Below are 23,193 nucleotides of genomic sequence, written 5' to 3' on the forward strand. Positions count from 1 at the left end.
GTTTGGTAGATTATATATAGTGTCACACACTAGAGGGAGTCTAGAGCCAACAGCGTTCTAGATCATCAGTCTAGATCAGCGGTTCTCAACCTGTGGGTCCCCAGATGTTGTTGGACTACAACTCCCATCAACCCTGAGCTCTGGCCTTGCTAGCTAGAGGTGATGGGAATTGTAGTTCAACAACATCTGGGGACCCCCAGGTTGAGAACGGCTGGTCTAGATGATCTAGATTTGATGCTACTAAGCAGAGGTTGAAATCCTGTGCTCCGTGTGCTGCAGTCAGTCTTCTGACTCCATTTGTGCCCTTGTTAGAGAAGCCGGTGAGGCCCATACTTGCAGTGTACTGCCCCAGGTACCCCAAGGAAGCCCAGGCTGCTTGTCCCTTTCATGCGACATAATTGTGCTGAATGGCACTTTTCTTCAGTGAACGAAGTTCCCAGCTACAAGTGGGGTCATGAGCCTTCCACATCAGAAGTGTGCAGCTTTCCAGAGGCAGCCTCCCTTTCCCTGCAGTCTTGGGTAGTCTCCTTTTGTTCCAGTAGAGAACTTGCCACCACCACCATATGACAACAGGCCCCTCTTGCTATATGGTATTTCTGGCATCCACCTCTAATATTCCTTTTCTCGTTGAATGCAAGTTCATGCTGTCCTGAATTCTACATTTTCCATAATGTGCTGGGGCCAAAAATGAACACCGCGATTTCTGCTGACTTTTTATCTTAGCTGCGCACAGAAAAGCTCAGTCAAGAGTATTTATTTCTGAGTCTTGGAAATGCCAGGGCGATAAGTCTTGAAAACCTGTGTTGTTCAAGGCATCGCCCGAGCTCTAACCTTGAGCAGGATTCTTGGGTAAATACAGCATCTTAGATTCTGGCCAAGATCCCGGGAGCCACTCTGGCAGGATGCCAGAGGACTTGAAACATGCTCAGTAGATTTTGGGCCTTCGTTTCATCTAAGGGCAGCCCCCTGTGCTGTACTGTGAAAGTCTTCTGTGCTTCACTTCAAAGGTGGTTTGCCATGTCATGTATGCAGAGCTGCTGTTTGAGGAACACAAGCCCAGAGTCTCCTTGTAGACTGAAGGAGTAGCTGTGTGGCTCTGAATCTCAGCCTCTGTAGCAACAGCTGAAAGTCTCTTTGTTCCTCTGGGTGGAATTCACTTTTAAACACTCAGGGCTCTACCCAGTAGCTTTGGGAACTTGCCTGCTTTTCTTTCAAATTGCTGGGAAGCTGAGGCACAAATTGAATGTGTTCTTGCTAATAGGCTGAAGAAGCTGAGCTTTTCCCCAGGCAGGAATGATTTTCAGAGGCAGGTGGTCAAACGAAGTAACATTTCTCCTCCTCCATGGGCACAGCAGTACAGTTTCTGTGACATGCTGGCTTTATTTCACCGCTGCAATAATTGTGGATTGCAGTTTCCCTCAGTAGAGTTAAGGTTTTAAGTCTGTCTCATCAACAAAGCCTGACGATGTATATGGCTTTTTAAAAACCCTGCTTGAAATCCAATTCTTCTTGCCCCTGAATCTGGTTTTTAAACCTGGCTTCTACATCCAGCTCAAATAAAAAGGCTTAAATGTAGTACAGACAAATGCCTATGCTTTGGCCTTTTGACTTTCCAACACAGAAGACTGCATTTATGGGGCAGCCACAGAAAACATGTCCTTGTTCAGCAGCAGAGGTCACCCATGTGGTGCTGTCCAGATGTTGTTGGATTAGTGGTCAGGGACAATGGATGTTGTAGTCCAAAAGCTTCTGGGAGATCACCATGTTGGCTGGACCTGTTACAGAAACTCAGGTCTCTTTAAAACTCATATTCCTTTGGCTTTGCTTGACTGTCCAAATTAGGTTGTGTTTAGATGTGCATAATTAATACATGAAAATAAGTCGTGCTTTTTATTACACCCCCCCCCCAAATAGTAAATCTATTCCTATATTCTGCTCTAAAGAGAGTTTATTCATGTGCTAGCAACAATTGAAGAATAAAATAGGGAGGCTGGGGGAGTGAAAGCATAGTTAAACACATAGAAGCCTCAAAAACCTAGGTAAAACATAATTAACCTTTTTAAAAACTCTTTTAAAAATAGATTAGACAGAGTCTTAGAGATTAGTCTACTACTGGATATTATCCAGGATGCTATAAAATATAATATAATATAATATAATATAATATAATATAATATAATATAATATAATATAATATAATATAATATAATATAATATATTATTATTTAGTGTACCCTGCCCATCTGGCTGGGCTTCCCCAACCACTCTGGGCGGCTTCCAACAAAGATTAAAAATAGATTAAAATGTCACATATTAAAAACTTCCCTGAACAGGGCTGCCTTCAAATGTCTTCTAAATGTCATGTAGTTGTTTATCTCTTTGACATCTGATGGGAGGGCATTCCACTACGCGGGTACGACTACCAAGAAGGCCCTCTGCCTGGTTCCCTGTAGCTTTGCTTCTCGCAGTGAGGGAACTGCCAGAAGGCTCTCTGTTCTGGACCTCAGCATCCGGGCAGAACGATGGGGGTGGAGACGACTCCCATATTCAGAGGCCCTTTTTGCTCGCCAGCTGCTGGAATCAAACTTCAAGGGGATTCTTGTTGCCATCATGTGCTGTTTGTGTGTTTGAGCACCTGAGAACACCCTGGCTGGTGGATGGGGCCCCAGGCCCATCTGGTTCACCCTCCTCTTCTCACACTGGCCAACCAGATGCTTGAGGGTAGTTCACAAGCAGGAGCTGGGCACCAGTAGCACTCTCAACTCAACTTCCCATGGGATCCGAGCAGCCATTAGAGTGACCTCTGGCCAGCTCCAGGGATATGTGCTGTTGTAATTCAAGGACGGTTAGAACGGTTTACTTTCTCAGGAAAGTTTCTTAAGATGCGAGCCTTTCCCAAGAGCTCTGTTCCCATTTAGCGATGAAAATGGAGATTCTCATTAAGTGAAATCTATTTTAGGGCTTTCGGGGCAGGGGCAGAACTGATGGGAAGGCCCAGTATATTCCCATCTGTGGAATTCACAATCAAGCCATCAATGGCAAGAGGTCTGGCAAAAATGGACACAGTGCCCTTTTCTCCCTCTTAACGTTTTGAGATTTGCTTGGCGTTTCGAGGCCAGCATAAGAGGACTCAACAGGCTGCTTTAAAAATTGTTTGTTTTTTTTACGAACAGTGCCAGAGTCTTTTGGGCTGCCAAGCCTCCAAAAAAGAGTGGGAAAAAAGAGTTTCTCTTAAAAGCATTATTTGCTAATCTCAGTGTCTCAGTCTAAAATTCCTGTATAAACACAGAGACCCTCCTTAAAACGAAATCTGGAAAAGGGCAGGTTACCAGGACTCTACATTCACATTTTGGAGGCAGCAGAATATTGCATCGTCATCCCATTTCCCTCTTTCATCCCAGAGTGGATTTTCCTGGCCCGCCCTCAGGAAGCTGCAGGACCTTTCGTATAACGTGGCTGTGCTGGAACTTGCCAAGCCAAACAGAAGCTTTTCCTGAGATTTTTAGGTCACACAAAAGGAACCAGTATTGGACAGAATGCAGAAATTCCCCTTATTGCAAACAACAGTTCTGAGCTTCTTAATATCTGGAGGAAAATGGAGCTTGGAGGCATTTCTGATTTTATTTTTGAAAGAACAGTTATTTGCCAAGGGGAAATCAGCCAAACATTGCACAGATAACCCTGGCTGTTTAGTTTGTGGTGGATTACTGTTGGTATTGGCTTCAGAAATGGCAGAGAAGCATAACAAATGAGCATCCAGCTAGCATCCAGAAGATAGAGTCTTCTGCCAGGATTCTGGAATTTCAGCATAGGAATCAAGTGGGTTGTTTGTAATTGGTCCCCAAACTATCCTCCAGCATAGAACTTGGCCAAGGGTTTGACCAAAGATCTTTTGCAAACAGGAGCGGAGCAATTAGATGACTAAATGATTCCTTCTACTGAGCACTTTCCCCTGATCTCATAAAAAGAGACCGAAATTTTCCTCTGCTTGATCTCTTGTGCAGAGAACCAGGTGTCTGAGGCCGCCTGCTGCTTCCACACTGAGGGGTCCTCATAATCTTTAATTCCTTTGCTTCTCGCTGGGCTGTTTTGCCCCTGTTGCTGTTTGCATGCTCTCTTGCTAGGGGTGCATGGCAGATAAAACTCTCCTTCCAGGGCTGGGCATGAACACTCCGTTTCTGGGGGGAGGGAGGCAATGGCTAACACAACTGAGCAGAAATGGGTCCAGATGAACTGGGGCATTTTAACAGGTCTTTCTTGCTATTCCTTATATTTTGGAATCTTTGCCCCCCCCCCTTGCTACATTTTATTAACCTTGTGTTTTTTTCTCTTTTCCCTTTCTCTTCTGGTAAATTTCTTTAACCACCCCTCAAACTCTGCTCGACACTAGCCATGGAGGGTAAGCACTTGAAGTGTGCGTGTGGTTGTGCGAATGACAAGACTACGCAAGCCCTGTGTGGCAGTGCCTTTTGCTATTCACAAATGCCTCTGCATGTGCTCTGGTGGCTGCAGAAATTTGTTCAGACCCCCAATCCATTGGGAACACCTTCACCCCTTAGAAATGAATGATATGTTTCTCAGCCAGCCGGGGAGGGAGAAATGAAGGGCTGCCACGTCTGCAGAACCATTTGTTTGTTTATTTGCTTTATTTAAATAATTGATATGCCACTTAACCACACTAGTCTCCAAGCAGTTTACAAAGATACAACGTAGAAAGTAAAAATCAGTTAAAACAAGGGGCTCAAAGTTCAGTTAAAATATATGAAATATAAACGTCTTCAATAGTCGTCGTAAGCTCAGTAGGGAGGGACCTATCTGACCCTAACTGGAAGGGAATTCCATAAAATTGGACCCACATCACTAAACACACAGTTCCTGGCAGATATGAGCCTTGCATGCAAGCCATGAGGGAGCACTCGCAATGACTCCCTTGAAGACTTAAGTGATTTTAAGGGATTAGGTACAAGTCCTTGAGGTATCCTGAACCCAAATTGTTAAGGACCATGAACCTCACTTGGTAACACACAGGCAGTCGATGCAAACATTTGAGCTCTGGAGTTACGTGCTGGCAATAGTCTGCCCCCAACAGCAGTCGTAACAGCAGCATTTTTCACCAGCTGAAGCCTCCGGACTGTATCCACAAATATCCCCACATCGAGTGCACTGCAATAACAGAGTCTTGAGGATACCAATACAGAATACTATCCCTGTCCACAAACATCTGTGGTTGCCATACCAGCAATAGCTGGCCAAAGGCACTCGTAGCCACTGAGGCTACCTGAGCTTCCAATGACCAAGATGGCTCCAGGAGCACCCTCAACCTCTGAACCTCTGTTTCTATCAGAGGGAATGCAACCACATCTAGAACAGGCAACTGGCCGATTTTCCCCAGACATGACAACTACCAACTCACAGCGCTTCCATCTTCCCAGGGTTCAAGCTCAGTTTTTTGGCTCTCATCCAGTCCACTCGTGCAGTCAGTGCCACAGCAGAAGTACACCTGTAGCATAGCAGCACATCAGTGCTGCTACGTTGCAAACATCTGGCAGGCTGCTCTTTTGCAGACATTTCCTCACCCCCCACCCCTAATTCTTTGAGAATGGGAAGAGCCTTCATCCAGTCACATGGAGGTAATTCTCTTACCTGCCCCTGGCTCCTCCCCCCTCTGCCTCTAGCTGCTACACCTTGGTGGAGTATTCCACATCATCCCATTTCAGAACCAGGCACAGGAAGGGGGAAGCAACAGGGTGGCTGATTTTGCTGCTGTGCTACAGACTTGGGCATGAAGCAGTGTTTGGCGTTCCAACTGTGCCCGCAGCACGATGTGTCCTCTCGGATGACTGTTTGCCTTAGCCTCAAAAGGAGGCGTGTGTAGCCTTTTCCCACTGGAACGTCTGAAACTTCTTAGGCTCCGGGAGTGCACAGCTTTTCACTTCCGACTGCTCTTCATATTTATTTATGGAAACCATCCCTTAATAAAAAAAAGTATCAAGGGGTGGTGCACAAGGTAGGCAAGGGGATATTCTGACCAAACCCTGACTTAAGACCCGTGAACAACACAGGAAGCTGCCTAACCCACTTAAACTGCCATGCGCTTCATCGGCCTCACCCACCACTGGCTTACCTCCCTGGCTGTGGCTCTCAAAGCTGCGCAAGAGAGGGCAATGCCAGGGATCGAACTTGGGGGTCTTGTGCCTGCAAAGGAGTTGCTCTGCCACTGTGGAACTTGGAGTGGCTTCTTCTTTCTCCTGCAGCCCCCATTCTCCTCCCAAATCTGCTCCAGAGGATTCCCCAACACTCTAGAAGATTTTGGGGGGAGTGTGGGGAGCTGCAGGGCGGAGAAGAGGAAGGTGGAGATATCTTGCATGAGCGAAAGTCTGCTCCACTCACGCACCATCTCCGTGGAATACAAACCTCTATACATTTCTAGGAAATCTAGTTGATTTGGTGCATCTGTAATAATTCCACCCCCAGTATTTGATTTCACATCTCCTCACACATCTCCCTGAATATCATTTACATGACAGCTCTCACTGGATGTACATGAAGCAAAATAATGAACACAAAAAATCCAGATTGTCAGAATACCTTGTTCCCCTGAGGAGTTAGTAGTACAGAATCTCCTGCACACAAAGATGCAGCCAAGGACTAGACCTAAAGAATGTTAAGAGGTGGAAATATTTAAGCTGAGCATTGGCATCGTACATGCCATCAGAAGCGTAAAGCAGGGTGGTGTAAATTAACCTTCCATAAGGTTACACCAGATACAAACTGTTCAGCAGCAGCAGCAGGGCTATTGCTGGTGGAGCCGACGTAAGTTTCTGGCACAAGGAAAACAAACCTTTAAAATAGTGTTTGTTACATCACCCTTTGGGCCAGTTTAACTTACACTGGTTTGACAGGGCACAAGACCAAGCTGACTGGCTTAGTATTCTGCCTGAGTCCCCCTCCTCTGGTCCCAACTCCCAGAAATCTCCTTTTTGGGTCTTATGCCCGCTTAAGGGGTACTGGTCTTGGCTCAACCATCTGGGGGAGATAAACTGGTTTCTCGCTGGGCTGAGTGGGAGAGTTAAGCTGGCATAGCTTGGCTGGGCTCTGGGAATCTTCCAGCTCATCTGGAGATCAGCTGGATCCTAACACACCCCTTCCATTCCTTAGTTAACTTAAGTTTGTTAGCTGAACTTTGTTTCCATTGAAATCAGTGGGATTTAAGTCATGCCCAACCTGTCAATGGATGTCAAGATTAAATAACTTCCACAGCAGTCCTACACCCTCTTACCTGAAAGGATATACCAATGAACACTATAGAATTTACTTTTAAGTAAGCATATGTTGGATTGCACTACAAGACTGGAACCAGCCCAATGACTACAAGGGCTCATAAGCTAATTTCAATGCTATAAAATGGATTAAAGCACAGCAAAACAGAGTCTGCAGTCATCAGACTCCTTACTCTGGAATATTTCAATTGAATTTAGGTGATCTGAAGATAATCTAAATATTGAAGGTTATGCAGAGATTCTGTTGGAGCAGAGGCACCAACTGCAACGTGATTTCATATTGTGGTTCAGCTTAGTTCATATTCCCAGTCTTGGCCACTGAATCTTAGAAACTCTTCAGGGTTTTCAGCAGCTTGGCCGCTGTTTGAATGTGTATGCCGTGTTTGTAGTTACAGAAAGGAGTTTTCCTGAAGCTGAAACTAGATGAAAGTAGATGAGCGCCATCTGGTGGGCAAGCATGTGGAAGTAAATCTATCTCCTTTCCCCTCCAGATTCAGCCGCAAGAGATTAGCCCTCCCCCAACAGCCAACTTGGATCGTTCCAATGACAAGGTCTACGAGAATGTCACAGGCCTCGTGAAAGCGGTCATAGAGATGTCCAGCAGAATTCAGCCAGCCCCACCGGAGGAATATGTCCCCATGGTGAAGGTAAGATAGTCCCCCACCCACCCACCAGAGTGGCCTTATAGTCTTTCAAGATGTGTGGCAGGCAGAAGAAAAACGAAAACCAGGATTGGGATATGTGGGGTTGTGTGTGCGTGCATTCTCACGCTCTCCTGCATGGAGAGAAACTTAAGCAGGGTTCAGCAACCTTTTTCAGCTGTGGGCCGGTCCACCGTCCCTCAGACCATGTGGTGGGCCGGACTATATTTTGAAAAAATAAATGAAAAATGAACTAATTCCTATGCCCCACAAATAACACTTTAAATAAAAGCACACAATCTGCTCATGTAAAAACACGCTGATTCCCGGACCGTTCGCAGTCCAGATTGAGAAGGCGATTGGGCCGTATCCGGCCCCCGGGCCTTAGGTTGCCTACCCCTGAACTTAAGTATCTGAACCAGTCCTCCGTGTAGTAATGAAAGATTGTATGTGGTTCACTCTCCTTGATGTATGTAGTTTATTAGTATGCAAAGGGAACACAAATGGGGCTGTGTGTAAAAGACACATCGGTGGGATTTGACCAGGGCATGAAACTCAGGATACCGAATATATCTGAATTTGTTGTATTTCTAGTCCTTTGTGCTCGGAAGAGAAGCTTGAGAGACGATGCCTACGGAAATGTCAGGGCCATAGTGGGAATGACTGAGCAGGAATTCCACAGGATAGGATTGGGGTAATTGGTATATAATTAATCATGCTTTCTTGTCTTTGGTTAGGAGGTTGGCTTGGCACTTCGAACTTTACTGGCTACAGTAGACGAGACCATCCCAGTGCTCCCGACAAGCACCCACAGAGAGGTAGATGATTCAAGCTTTAATTTCTGGACGGCAAGCCTGCACATCAATGCACTCTGCAGTCATTGGTCTGGGTTGAGCCAGCACAGAGCCTCTGGATCCCCTCATATGCTAGCCTTCCCAATGAATACAGCCCTTCATACAGATGTGTAATCAGCAACCAGTTTGGACCCATTAGTGGTATAGCAGCCTCATGTGGCTACTGGGACTTAGGAGAACAGCGTAATGGAGCATGCTCATTGGGAGGCAAGAGTAGCAGGGGTGGAACACGCATTTGATTTTAATTAATTTTATAATGAATGTTTTTAGAATGTTGGATTATTTTGATTGTTGTTAGCCGCCCTGAGCCCAGCTTTGGCTGGGGAGGGCGGGATATAAATAAAATTTATTATTATTACAGTGGTGCCCCGCAAGACGAATGCCTCGCAAGACGAAAAACCCGCAAGACGAAAGGGTTTTCCGTTTTTTGAGGCACTTCGCAAGACGAATTTCCCTATGGGCTTGCTTCGCAAGAAGAAAGCCCATAGGGAAATCTCCGGGGACCTCTTTTAAATGCTGGCGGTGGGGAGCAAAGCCTTCCCCCCCCTTCCGGCCTTCAGAAGAGGCCCAGGAAGGCCGGCGGGGGCCAAAAGGCTTTGCTCCCCACCGCCAGCATTTTAAAAGCAGTCCGGGATAGCAGGGAAGTGCTTCCCGCTATCCTGGACGGCTTTTGAAGGCAGGCGGGGGGGAGCAAAGACTTTCGCCCCCCGCCCGCATTCAGAAGAGGTCCAGGACCTCTTCTGAAGGCGGGCGGGGGGTGAAAGTCTTTGCTCCCCCCTGCCTGCCTTCCCGGGAGAGCGGAGAAACGCAGCGTGTTTCTCCGCTGTCCCGGACTGCTTTTGAAGGGGGGGAGCAAAGACTTTCCGCTCTCCGGGGAAGGCAGGCACAGGGGAGCAAAGACCTTTGCCCCCCGCCCGCCTTCAGAAGAGGTCCAGGACAGCGGAGAAACACGCTGCTTTTCTCCGCTCTCCCGGGAAGGCAGGCAGGGGGGAGCAAGGACTTTTGCCCCCCGTCAGCCTTCAGAAGAGGTCCTGGACAAAGGTCTTTGTCCCCCCTGCCTGCCTTCCTGGGGGCTTTTAAGAGCCGACGGCTTTTGAAGGCAGGCGGAGGGGAGCAAAGACTTTCGCCCCCCGCCAGCCTTCAGAAAAGGTCCAGGACCTCTTCTGAAGGCTGGCGGGGGGCAAAAAGTCTTTGTCCGGGGGCTTTTAAATCGCCCCGGGACAGCGGAGAAGTCCTCCGCTGTCCCGGGGCGATTTTTAAATGCTGGCGGGCGGCAGCGAAGCCTTCGCTGCCGCCCACCAGCATTTTAAAATGCTGTCCCGGGGTTTTTTAAAATGCTGGGGGTGGGAAGAAAAGCCCTTACCCCCCCCCCTCAGCCTTCAGAAGAGGTCGGGGGACAGACTGTCCCGGACCTGGTCTGAAGGCGGTTTCCATAGGAACGCATTGATTGATTTTTAATGCATTCATATGGGAAACCGTGCTTCGCAAGACGAAAAAACTTGCGGAACGAATTAATTTCGTCTTGCGAGGCACCACTGTATTTATTATTGTTTACAAACAGCAAAAAGTAATCACCAGGGGAAGCTTTACAATGCTAAGCGAATAAGTCTCCACCTAGTGGCACAGCAATAAAACTGCTAGCACACTTACAAAGCTGAGCTCTGAAATCCAGGGACCTCATAAATTCCATTATAGCCCCTGGGGAACAAACCAGTACAGCGGAACCTTGGTTGCCGAACAATTCAGAACACGAACGCCAACAACACGGAAGTGAATGCTTCTGTTCTCAAACATCTTCTGGAATGGATTAAGTTCGAAAACCAAGGTTCCACTGTAGCGGCCATGACTATTATTTAGTGAGTTTCACACCTAAGTGACTTTTTTTTTATTACCTTTACATACCACCTTTATCTTCCAAAGATCTCAAGTTGGTATGCATGGTTCTCATCTTCAAAACCCTGTGAGGTAGGTTGGTCTAAGAGGTGACTGGCCCAAGGTCACCCACAGTGGGGATTTGAACCCTGCTCTCCCGTCCTAGTCCAACACTCTTTAACCTTTACACTGGCTCTACAGGGACATGGAACATTTCCAACTAAAGGTCCAGTGGTTTTAGGTAAAGGTGAAACTTTCATTGGGAATAGATAAGTATTGTAGCACCTTCTGCCTTTTTCTACACCAGGTGTCATCCTGATTCTTCTCTCTTCCAGATTGAGATGGCCCAGAAACTCCTGAACTCTGACCTCGCTGAACTGATTAACAAGATGAAGCTGGCTCAGCAATATGTCATGACTAGCCTGCAGCAGGAATACAAAAAGCAGATGCTCACGGCAGCTCACGCTCTGGCTGTGGATGCCAAAAACTTGCTGGATGTTATTGACCAAGCCAGGCTAAAATCGATTGGCCAGTCCAGGCCCCACTAAATGCAGAGGGAAGTTTGCATTGTGCAGTTGGGAGAGCCTTGCTCCCTTAATGGGCAATTAGCCTTCCAGCAGAAATGAGAATTGACCCTTCCTGGTCCTGGATTTCCAGTAATTCCCATGCTGCTTAACAAAATGACGCCTGTTGGTTCTTCTATCTTCAAGCATCTTTCCCCCCCTAATTGACAATGCCAGGAAAAGTCTGAGATTGAAAACGTGTCAATTTTCACAGAACTGTATCTGCACAGAATCAGTGGGCATCAATTTGAAATTTTCACATTATGTGGAATGTGAATCTCTTCATTTGCCAAGGGTTTTTGTTGTCTTTTTTTTTAAAGAAAAAGAAACAAGTCAAAGACCTTGAACTTTCCAAGGTGCAGAACTGAGCAAAGGTATTGTGAAGAATTCTGGGAAACCTCAGGGCTGAGAATTCTTGCCCACAATATGCGAACTGTCCAGACTGGAATACTTTTTTTTATTAGAACACTTAAAGCCGCAAAATGCTAATCACAATTTACAGAGAAAGATTAAAAAGCTATATTTTCAAAGCGCCTGTCATTTCAAAACAGAAAGTCCTCTTCATCCATTTGTTTCCCTCCCCTTCCATGTGGACGTGTGAAGCATTGGATTGGAAAGTAGTTGTAGAACACCAACAGAGAACTTGTCTTTTTCACCAAAATAACATGCCAGTTTTTTGTAGCAGTTGTTTTCCTCGGAAGCAAAAACAAGCTGCTTTGTACCAGAGCAACTCAAAGCTGAATTTAGAAGAAAATGTTATGTAACCATACATGTTCCCCATTTTTATATAATTTATAAAGAACGATTAAAGCCATGATGAATATTTTAAACCTGCCATTGGTGTGCCTGATTAAGGGATTATAATGAAATAATCCATGTTTCATATGTCTTTCCTTTTTCCCTAAGGAAACTAGACACACAACCATTTAAAAATAGAACCTGGGCAAATGTGATGTAATTGTTTCTTGGCAACTTAGTACAGAATTCTCTTCCTAATTTGTTTCTGTCGCTCTAACTCCTGTAATGGTAGGTTACCTTGCGTGGTATCAAACAGAATCCTCTCTGGAACACATTTAGGGGGGAAATCCTTATACAAAGTATATAGGAATATGAATAGCTTCAGTGTATTTTTTAAAAATAGTGAAATAGCATGAACTTCATGGTTAAGGGGTTTTGAACCATTAGGAGGTTGAGGACTAGGGTCTAAAAGGCCTATAATCCTTGCCATTCTACATCACCTTATTGCTTTCACCTACCAGCGGTTCTTTCCTTTACAGGTTGGGGTGGGGAACCTCCACTCCATGAAACAAAACATGGCACCATCAGGCTTGTCAGCGAATTGAGAAAGCCCCACCATCGTACTTCAGGAGTGGTGCATGTGGGGCTCTCACCTTAGATCCAGCTGATGGGGAGATCTGATCACAACTTCAACATGCATGCCAATTCTTGTTAGGTTTAATGAAGAATTGGGGGGGGGGATTAAATTTAAATCCTTCTGCAGCAGAACTCAGCCCCAGATGCAACAAAACATGTCTCTCCTGTATTGGTCTACAACCACAGCAGGCGCTGTAACTTTCCAAAAGTTTGACTTCATCCCTGAAGGTGCACTCCTCCATTGTTTGCAGAGGTGAGGAAGATAGATTTACTACCTCTGCTGTAGAGAAACAATTTCTAAAACCATCAGGATGTAAACAGGAAAACTCTGTCTAATACATAGATGAATGTTTCCCAAGAGCCACTTGCACCTGTTGGCCACTGTTGTGCAGGATGCTGGCCAAATCCAGCAGACTCACCTCATGTATTACCAGAACAAATGAGATTCCATTTACATGCTTTTGTATCTTTATTAGCAAAGAGTACAAAATGTTTGCTTAGTCAAAGAGACCAAAGCCCATGTCATCATCGGATTCTTCTGACTCTTCTTTCTTTTCTTCCTCTTTCTTCTCCTCAGCTGCAAAATTAATATTGATTAGAATACAGCAATCTCAGTCCACCTTAACTAATTAACACCCATTAAGCTGTTTTAGCATGCACATTGGTTGACTCTGTCGCAGCCCCTAAGCTGTGGAACGCCAACCCCAGAAGTGTGCGACACCTCCACTGAACAGGCTTTAGATAATGCTGAACTGTTTTGCCCTCTCTTTTGACCCTTGAGGACCAAACTTGTTAGATGCAGATTAACACCACACAAATTGTGGACAACCTAATTATCCACAAAGAGGAAAAAATAAGACATTTATAGCATGGCTTGTTAGTCCCTTTCTGGAGAAAATTGCATCCCACTTAAATGGATCTAAGGGCCTCCTAAATAAGGAAAGAATTGCACTTACCAGGAGCAGCAGCACCAGCAGGTGCCCCTCCGCCGGCTGGGGCTGAAGCCGCTGGAGCACCACCAACTCCTACATTACAGATGAGACTTCCAATGTCAATGTTGGCCAAGGCCTAGGCAGAATAAACAAAGTTACTAAAAACGGGAGCATATCAATTTGAGTGACAACCACCCATCATACAGCACAAACTTACAACCAGTTACTGCTCTAGAACTGCTAAGAGTTGTAATAGTAAAATCAACACTGCTGTCCCCAGAATACATAAATCTGCCAGCCAAGCACCTTATTCTACGTGGCCCTCTAGATAGTGTTGGATTTCCATCAGCCCCGACCTGCAAGGCCCTTGGTAAGGCATGATGGGAGTTGAGATCCAACAACACCCTAAAGGCAGCAGGCTCAGCAGACTAGAATATATTCTTTCCATAAATGTATTTTTACTGGATAACTTGTTCCTCATTAGTCTTACCTTTGCGAATAGTCCAGGCCAGAAAGGTTCAACATTCACTCCGGCTGCTTTGATTAGGGCATTGATTTTGTCCTCCTAAACAAAGTGTTAAGAAAATTATTAAAGAAATGAGGTCACAGATCATACTCCACCCCCTACCCTCAAAATGCATTTATATGCCTCCATCATTAAATCAAAAGGCATTACTAGGTGCACAGCATTAGTGACATCCCCCATCTAAATAATTTGAAATTAATATATCAAAATAGTCTGTAGTACCTACCCTCTTGTGAGTTCACTCCATATGCGTATAAATTCCAAGCAGGCAAGTGGAAGCCTGCAAGTTCCCAGAAGAGAATGGCAACCCCTGTTGCTAGGCTGAACTTAGGTTGGTAAATATTATTTATATATATATTTGTGTGTGGGCTAGTAACTGTTGTGGCAAGACATACAACGCTGCTTTAGGAATCACCCTGACACTGGTAGGGTTGTTAAAATTACTTTCCTAATTGAGCCGCACCACCGTTGAAGAGAAAGTGGTTTTTAAAAATTATTTTCCCATTTCTACATGCTGAGCTTGGAGAACCTCTGCATACACCTTATACCGCATCATCCATAGCCAGTACTTGCTGCATGTAGCTGACAGGAAGATGTAGTCTGAAATATCTGGGGGGCACCAGGTTGGTGCAGGCTGCCTTAAAAGACAGCATAGGCTGAAGGCCCTACGCATTACTTTTATAGATCCTAAAACGACATTCCTCGTTCTGATAAGTCTCCTAGCTTTAAGATGGGTAGCCAATTTACCACCCTTCACATGATGTGAAGATCCAACCTGCATCATCCTTGACCATTTGCAATGTTGGCTGGGGTTGATGGGAGTTGGGTGTCCACTAAGGACTGCCCCTATTCTGCAGTGTTGTTGGATGAAGCAAAACATAGGATGAAAGCTAAAGAGCTATAAGCAGCCAGCATCCTAAGGTCAAAAGAGTCCTTCTGGATGAGGCCAAAGACCATCTAGTCCATCACCCTGTCCTCATGACAGCCAGCCAGGTGCCTGCAGGAACCCACAGGGCAACGGTGCTCTCTCCACCTGCAACTCCTATCAGTTGGTATTCAGAAGCATACTACATCCCCATAGGAGTAACACAGCCACTATGCCTAGTAGCTATTGCTAGTCCAGCTTCCCACCAATTTGCCTAATCCCCCTTCTGAAGTGAGAGCAGTTTGCGGCCGTCACTACATGGGGTGAGGGGTGAAGAGGAATCACATAACTGTAGCATTGAAAGGGATCCCAAGGGTCATTGAGTCCAACCTCCTGCGTTGCAGAAATAGTGGCTAAAGAACCCCCAACAGATGGCCTCCAACCTCTGCTTAAAAATCTCCAAGGAAAAAGAGACCACCAGGTGCAGAAGCTTCCTACCCCTTTGCTTCTCTTTTCCTACAGAGCCAAATGCCCACACTGATTTCTGGCGAGGGCAGCAAATATCCTCAATGTGGCTCCCCCCACGGGGCACATTGTTGGTGACCTTTTCTCACGGAGCTAAATGAAATGCTCTCCCCAGGGACACCTGCAATTTCAGACGCCAGGAGAAAACATTCGTTTTCTTCCTTTTTGTAAATATAAACCATATAACCACATACATTATTTTCCCCCCTTTCCCCGCACCAAGCACTTCCCTCAGCTCCTCCCCGATTTCTCTTCACCTACTTTCTCTACATATTATAAAATTGTCCCTTACATATCTGTCCATCATGTTATTAACTCATAAATTTGTGTATGCTTATTCAAAACCTGTCAAGGGAGTCCAGTTCTTTTTGTTGTCTTGAGAAAACGTCCGTTTTCGACCAAGCCTTTGCCTAACACCCTATCTGATTTTAAATTTTATTTTTGGAGGGGCGTTGTTTTGTCTTGCGCACATTGTGATTTTTATCTTGTTTTTTATGCTGTTAATCGGAAGGCAGCATACGGGTAAAATTAGCAGAGGGCTTGGCTGGACAAATTATAAAAATAATTTATTATTTATACGCTATTTTCCCCAGCCACTCTGGGCGGCTCCCAATCAAGTGTTAAAAACAATACAGCATTAAATATTAAAAACTTCCATGAACAGATGTCTTTTAAAGATAGGAATAGCTGCTAATTTCCTTCACATTTGAAGGGAGGGTGTTCCACAGGGTGGGTGCCACTACCGAGAAGGCCCTCTGTTTGGTTCCCTGTAACCGCACTTCTTGCAATGAGGGAACTGCCAGAAGGTCCTTGGTGCTGGTTCTCAGTGTCCGGGCTGAACGATGGGGGTGGAGTCAGGTATACTGGACCGAGGCTGTTTAGGGCTTTAAGGATCAGCACCAACACTTCGAATTGTGCTCAGAAACGTACTGGGAGATCTCTCAGGACTGGTGTTATATGGTCTCGGTGGCCACTTCCAGTCACCAGTCTAACTGCCACATTCTGGATTAATTGCAGTTTCAAAGGTAGCCCCACATAGAGCGCATTGCAGTAGTCCAAGCGAGAGATAACCAGAGCATGCACTACTCTGGTGAGACAGTGAGCGGGCAGGTAGGGTCTCAGCCTGTGTACCAGATGGAGCTGATAAACAGCTGCCCTGGATACAGAATTGAACTGCGCCTCCATGGACAGCAGTGAGTCCAAAATGACTCCCAGGCTGCGCACCTGGTCCTTCAGGGGCAGAGTTACCCCGTTCAGGACCAGGGAATGAGCTTAAGTCAAGCACGTGGCCAGAAGGGACACTTGAACCAGCGTGGCTGGGCCAGGCCTGCTCTTCCTTCTGCCCCTTTAGCTCCTCCTGAGTGGCCGTTTCCCCTCCACGTGCCGCGATGTTCCGGCGCATGCGCCCTGAGCCCCTCCGCGCGCGGCCTCCCCCTTTCCCTCACCGTGACGGTGACTTCGTCGTCGTGCAGGATGAGGGCGGAGTAGATGCAGGCGAGCTCGGAGACGGAGGCCATGGCGGGCAGTCGGGGGTCGGTGCGCGGTGCTAGTCGCCGGCTGGGAAATCGGCCTTAGCTTCTACTGAAGGACACAGCACCTTGCGCGCCTCGCTGAGGGAGCTTGGAGAAAGGGAAGGCCCCTCGCCGCCGACCGAGCTTATAAAGGCTGCCCCAGCCAATCCCGGCTCGCTCGCGGCGGGGCGCTCTGGCCAATAGCGGAGAGCGTGGCGGACGAAGAACCAGTCGCGTTGCGGCGGGGCGGGCTTTAGTCGGCGATTGGAGAGGAAGGTCAGATTCGCGCGAGAGCACGAAGACCAATCGTAGCGACGGATACTCCTCGGTTGGCGGCGGCCGCGAGGAGTCGAAGAGGCCAAAGCCAATCAGAGAGGCGGTTGTTACTTTCTTGCGTCGAGGCCGTCTGGGGCCAAGAGGCTCCATGGGTAATGTGTCTAGACTTCAGAAAATGTTGAGTATACCATCCCACGTTCTGAGAAGAGAGATTCTGGTTACACACGGGAAGCCATATTTAAATCCTGGGGCAAATGTAGGCGTCAGAGAACAATTATACGAGGGAAGGCAAGTCTGCGGCCCTTGCCAGGAAAAATCATGAGAACCGTCATTTCTAAAAAGTTACTGAGAATTGTAGCTCTGTGTGAACCAGGATTCTTGGGGGATAAATGTGTAGTATACTTTTAATTATGTACTATTTTATTCTGCATTTTTATGCTGTGAACCACCCTGAGATATTAAGATGAAGGGCGGTAGGCAAATTTGAAAAATAATAATAATAAGATGCCCCCATCCTTGAAAGCCTTGTTATCACTTCATTTAGGAGAGTCCCTGAATTACTCTGACGCTTCGCTGATGACGTCACGGAAGCGATGGGGTGGGGGGAGTCCCCCAACTACGTTCCCCGCCGCCTCCCTTCTTGCTTGGAAGTACAGTATCAAAGCCAACCAATGTATGTTCCAGTTACAGATAGGTAGCCGTGTTGGTCTGCCATAGTCAAAACAAAATAAAAAAATTCCTTCCGGTAGCACCTTAAAGACCAACTAAGTTAGTTCTAGGTATCTAACTAATACCTAGAACTAACTTAGTTGGTCTTTAAGGTGCTACTGGAAGGAATCAATGTATGTTCCTGTTCAGCGCCTGCGCAGTGCCTCCTTTGAGCCACCCACGCAAGCGGAGCCGCTTCCACCAACAAAGATGGCCACCGGAAGTCGAAGGAGAGAGGCTGTTCCGCGAGCCTCTCCGAACCCCGCCGCTACCTCTCAAACTCCTTGTGCGCATGTCGCATGAGGATGGGAACGCTTTTAAGCCTCGGTTGTTGCTCCGTTGCTAGGCGGCGTGGGAGTCAGCCAATAGCGGAGGAGGAAGGGGGCGGGCACCTGTTTTTTAAACTCTTAGAGGGGCCCCATTCACAGTCCTGGGCTCATTGAAGTAAGCCGGGGCGGCCAAACTCCACCCCCTCTCCCGCCACAGACACACCGCTACCTCCTGATCAACGCTGCGTCGCTCAAGCTTTTGTCTCTTTCTGTTTCTCCTGCCTGGCAGAAATGCAGGCAAAGTTGTCTGCCCCTTTGGCGCCACTGCTGAGCAACACGCGCCAATGCTCAGAGACCGTTCTCTGCTCAGCATTGGGCTATGGGGAAGGGAAATAGGACATGGAGGGAGGGAGGGAGGGAGGACAACAATCTTTTTTTTCGAGGAAAAAGTGCTAATTGGAAGGAGGGGAATAATTTGGGTATGTGATCACCCCACATCACACTCCAATATCTTCTCAGTGGGAATTTCCTGCTTTGCCCTGCTAGGACTTTTAAGTTTCCCCAGTTCCTAGGGTCAGGTATACCTCTCTGAGGATAACGGGGTCCCGTCCCCCCAATAACTCTCATCACTCATAACAAACTATAATTCCCAGGATTCACTGGAGGGAAGCCAGGACAGTTTAAAGTGGTATCATAGTGCTTTAAATGTGTAGTAATGACAGGGCCTAAGACGAAACACACAAGCCATGCCTCTTTAGCAGGATACAGTGGTACCTCAGGTTAAGTACTTAATTTGTTCTGGAGGTCCGTTCTTAACCTGAAGCTCCACTTTAGCTAATGGGGCCGCTGCGCCGCCGGAGCACGATTTCTGTTCTCATCCTGAAGCAAAGTTCTTAACCTGAGGTACTATTTCTGTTTTTTTTTAATATAATTTTTATTAGGGGTTTTTACAGAATAAAGTACAAAAACAATAAACAACCTTACTTTTAACAGAGTTTCATAACTTCTCTGGACTTCCTCACATCTCCCGCTACCATTTTCATCATCATAGATTTTTTTTTCCATGCAATTTATCATCTAATTTGCAAATTTTATAACCACTTATTTAAATATAATCCTCTGCAAATTAATTTCTCTTAATCTCACTTTACATCCCATTCCGATCCGATTTTGTGGTGGCCAATTATTTATGATCAAACATCCTACTTAACTTCCACCAAATCACAATATTTTTGTAAATAAGTCTTAAATTTCCTCCAATCTTCTTCAACCCTCTCTTCTCCCAGGTCTCGAATTCTGCCAGTCATCTCAGCCAGTTGCATATAGTCCATCAGCTGCATCTGCCATTCTTCCAGAGTGGGTAGATCTTGAGTTTTCCACTTCTTGGCGATAAGTATCCTTGCTGCTGCTGTTGCGTACAAAAAGAATGTTCGATCCTTCTTTGGCACCATCTGGCCGACAATGCCCAGGAGGAAGGCCTCTGGTTTCTTAAGGAAGGTATACTTAAATACCTTTTTCAGCTCATTATATATCATTTCCCAGAAGACCTTCACCCTGGGACAAGTCCACCAGAGGTGAAAGAATGTTCCTTCATTTTCCTTACATTTCCAACATTTATTGTCTGGCACATGGCATATTTTGGCAAGTTTAACTGGGGTCATGTACCACCTATATATCATTTTCATTACATTTTCCTTCAGAGCATTACATGCCGTGAAGTTCATCCCCGTGGTCCACAACCTTTCCCAATCCTCAAACATAATATTATGCCCAATATCCTGTGCCCACTTTATCATGGCCGACTTAACCATTTCATCTTGTGTATTCCATTTCAACAGCAAGTTATACATTCTTGAGAGTACTTTAGTCTTAGGTTCTAACAATTCTGTTTCCAACTTCGATTTCTCCACCTGGAATCCTAACTTTTTATCCTTTTTAAAAATTTCTTGAATCTGAGCGTAATGTAACCAGTCTCGCACTTTGTCTTTCATTTTTTCCAAACTCTGCAATTTCCAATTATTGCCCTCTTTCTCTATTATTTCCCAATATTTCGGCCATTTGGCCTCCATATTGGGTCTTTTTCGGGCCTTAGCCTCCAGAGGTGATAGCCATCTTGGAGTTTTATTTTCCAATAGGTCTTTGTATTTTGTCCAGACATTAAACACTGCTTTCCTGACAATATGGTTCTTAAAGGCCTTATTGATCTTAACTTTGTCATACCATAAGTATGCATGCCAACCAAATGCATTGTTAAAACCTTCTAAATCTAACACATCGGTGTCCTCTAGAAGTAGCCAGTCTTTTAGCCAGCAGAAAGCTGCGGCTTCATAGTACAACCTTAGGTCTGGCAGGGCAAAGCCCCCTCTTTCTTTCGCATCAGTTAATATCTTAAACTTAATTCTGGGCTTTTTGCCCTGCCAGACAAATTTAGAAATATCTCTCTGCCACTTCCTGAAACACTCCGTCTTGTCCACAATTTGCAATGTTTGAAACAAAAACAACATCTTAGGCAATACATTCATCTTAATAGCAGCAATTCGGCCTAACAAAGAAAGCTTCAATTTTGACCAACTGTCCAAGTCTCTCTTAATTTCAGACCAACATTTTTCATAATTGTCCTTAAATAGACTCAGATTTTTTGCTGTTATGTTTACCCCTAGGTACTTTACTTTTTTAACCACAGTTAGTTCTGTTTCTCTCTGAAACCGTTCTGACTCTGCATCCGTCAAGTTTTTTCCCAACACCTTAGTTTTCTGTTTATTTAGTTTAAAGCCCGCTACCCGACCAAAGTCCTGAATCAATTGTAACACTCTTTTTGTGCTAGATTCTGGCTCTTGCAATGTCAAAACAAGGTCATCTGCAAAAGCTTTAAGTTTATATTGTTTCGCTCCGATCTGAATCCCTTGCACCAACCGGTCCCCTCTAATCAAGTTCAAGAGCACCTCCAGGACAGAAATAAACAGCAAGGGGGAAATCGGGCAGCCCTGTCGTGTCCCTTTTTCAATCTTAAACTCTTCTGTAACCACATTGTTGACTATCAGTTTTGCCTTTTGTTCTGAGTAAATGGCGTCAATCCCATTTTCAAAACCCCGCCCCACTCCCATTTCTTTTAAATTCCCCTTCATAAATTTCCAAGAGATGTTATCGAAGGCCTTCTCCGCGTCTATAAAAATTAAAGCTGCTTTAGTGTTAATATTTGTTTGCAAAAGTTCCAAAATGTCAATAATGTTCCTTGTATTAGCAAACAAGTGTCTTCCTGGGAGAAAGCCTGCCTGGTCTTTATGAATTATCTCATTTAAAACTCTTTTGAGTCTTCCTGCCAAAACGTCAGCAAATATTTTATAATCCACATTTAAAAGGGAGATGGGACGGTAGTTCTTAAGTTGTGTCTTTTCAGTTTCTGATTTTGGTATCAATGTGATGAAAGCTTCCTTCCACGATTCAGGCGCCTTCTTTCCCTCCATAATTTCATTGCTGACCTCCATCAGTGGTTGAATCAAAAAGTCACTTAATGTCTTATAATACTTGGAGGTCAAGCCATCTGGCCCTGGAGACTTGCCCAGCTTCATATTCTGAATGGCATGTTCTATCTCTAAACATGTTATTTTACTATTCAGGAGAGATCTATTTTCTTGTGATAGTTTTTTAAGTCCATTTTTCTCCAAAAATTTTGCAATCTCTTCCTCATTTTGTGGCCCTTGAGTGTATAATTTCTTAAAATATTTCTGGAAACATTTTCTAATTTCCACCGGGTTCTGAATATATCTTCCTTCTATTTCCAAATTTGTTACTATGTTCAACTTTTGTCTCTTCTTCAACTGCCAAGCCAGCAGTTTCCCACATTTGTTAGCCGATTCAAATGTTTTTTGTTTCATTAATTTAATCTTCCATTCTATTTCCTGATTTATCAGTTTGGAATATTGTGCCTGATGAAGTTTAATTTCTCTCAAGATCGGCTGTGACTTCGGGTTTACTCTTAGTTTCTTCTCTAACTCTTTAATTTTCCCCAAAATCTTATCCTTTTTCTCATTTTGTAGTCTTTTCTTTATGGCGTTCTGTTGTATCAAGAACCCTCTCATCACAGCTTTGCTTGCGTCCCAGATTGTTCTTTTTTCCACAGCAGTGTTCAAATTTATCTCAAAGTAGTCCTTTATTGTTTTTTTGGCCTTCTTAATAATCTCCTGATCTCTAAACAAGTTGTCATTCATCTTCCATCTAAAGGAGCCGGTTGGTAATAATGTCATGTCCATTTTCAACGCATTATGATCGGAGCAGGTCTTTGGGCAGATTTCCACTTTCTTCACCTTAGGAGCCAGACCTCTAGAAATCCATATTTGGTCAATTCTTGTCCAAGTCAGTTGGGCTTCAGAGAAAAATGTTCCTTCTTTCCCCAAGGGGTTCTTTGTCCTCCATATATCAATCCAGTCCATATTGTCTGTCATTTCGAAAAATGTCTTTGGTAGTCTGCCATCTTTAGTAACCTTTTGGCTTTGTGACCTATCCATATTCGTTGAAACGATCCCATTCATATCTCCCATCATGATGATGTTATCATAGTCCAGATAATCCAGCATAATCTCATGCAACTTCTTGTAGAATTCTGATTTCCCTTCATTTGGAGCGTAGATTCCTAATATCAAAATTTTCTCTCCTTGGTGCTGTATTTCAATTGCCAAAATTCTTCCATGTTCATCTTTAAATAGAAATTTTGGTGAGAGGCTCTCCTTTGCATATATCACCACTCCTCTCTTCTTAACTGAATCCGAAGATATAAATTCTTGGCCTAACCTTTTATTTACCAATATTTTTCTGTGGAGCCTAGTCACATGTGTTTCTTGTAGACAAGTGATGTCTAGTTGCTCCTTCTTTAATATGTGAAAGATTTTCTTCCTTTTTTCCGGGCTGTTACAGCCATTTATGTTCCAGCTTAAAAGTTGCAGAGACATCCTGGATAGATCTGTTTAGTTTCCTTGGGATGGTGTTTTGTTCTGTGAGTC

The 23,193-nt window shown here is 45.1% G+C and overlaps 2 protein-coding genes and 1 long non-coding RNA gene across 33 annotated transcripts in view; 1 reads left to right on the plus strand and 2 right to left on the minus strand.

The window, feature by feature from the left end:
* Nucleotides 1–12,040, plus strand: part of PTK2 (protein tyrosine kinase 2) — a gene marked incomplete at its 3' end in the record, with an annotated part of 197,114 nt that extends 185,074 nt beyond the window's left edge. For all 31 annotated transcript variants that reach the window (XM_083749045.1, XM_083749058.1, XM_083749029.1 and 28 more), the window contains 3 exons: nucleotides 7,772–7,927; nucleotides 8,659–8,739; nucleotides 10,983–12,040. In XM_083749045.1, the coding sequence (XP_083605171.1) occupies nucleotides 7,772–7,927; nucleotides 8,659–8,739; nucleotides 10,983–11,195 (450 nt within the window). The remainder of the gene's footprint in view (nucleotides 1–7,771; nucleotides 7,928–8,658; nucleotides 8,740–10,982) is intronic.
* Nucleotides 12,041–13,034: 994 nt separating this feature from the next.
* Nucleotides 13,035–17,026, minus strand: RPLP1 (ribosomal protein lateral stalk subunit P1). The gene is made up of 4 exons (XM_083749504.1): nucleotides 16,878–17,026; nucleotides 14,007–14,081; nucleotides 13,541–13,652; nucleotides 13,035–13,161 (listed from the first exon to the last, which is right to left on the minus strand). Exons 1-4 carry the CDS (start codon nucleotides 16,947–16,949, stop codon nucleotides 13,082–13,084), a joined length of 339 nt encoding a protein of 112 aa, XP_083605630.1. The 5' UTR covers nucleotides 16,950–17,026; the 3' UTR covers nucleotides 13,035–13,081.
* Nucleotides 17,027–18,637: 1,611 nt separating this feature from the next.
* The window catches only part of LOC310849354, a 561,267-nt gene continuing 556,711 nt past the window's right edge, over nucleotides 18,638–23,193 (minus strand). The window contains exon 2 of the long non-coding RNA XR_014566890.1: nucleotides 18,638–19,094. This is a non-coding gene — a long non-coding RNA (uncharacterized lncRNA). The remainder of the gene's footprint in view (nucleotides 19,095–23,193) is intronic.

The sequence above is a fragment of the Podarcis gaigeae genome, assembly GCF_964106915.1.
Source record: "Podarcis gaigeae genome assembly, chromosome: 7".
In the NCBI taxonomy this organism is placed as follows: domain Eukaryota; kingdom Metazoa; phylum Chordata; class Lepidosauria; order Squamata; family Lacertidae; genus Podarcis; species Podarcis gaigeae.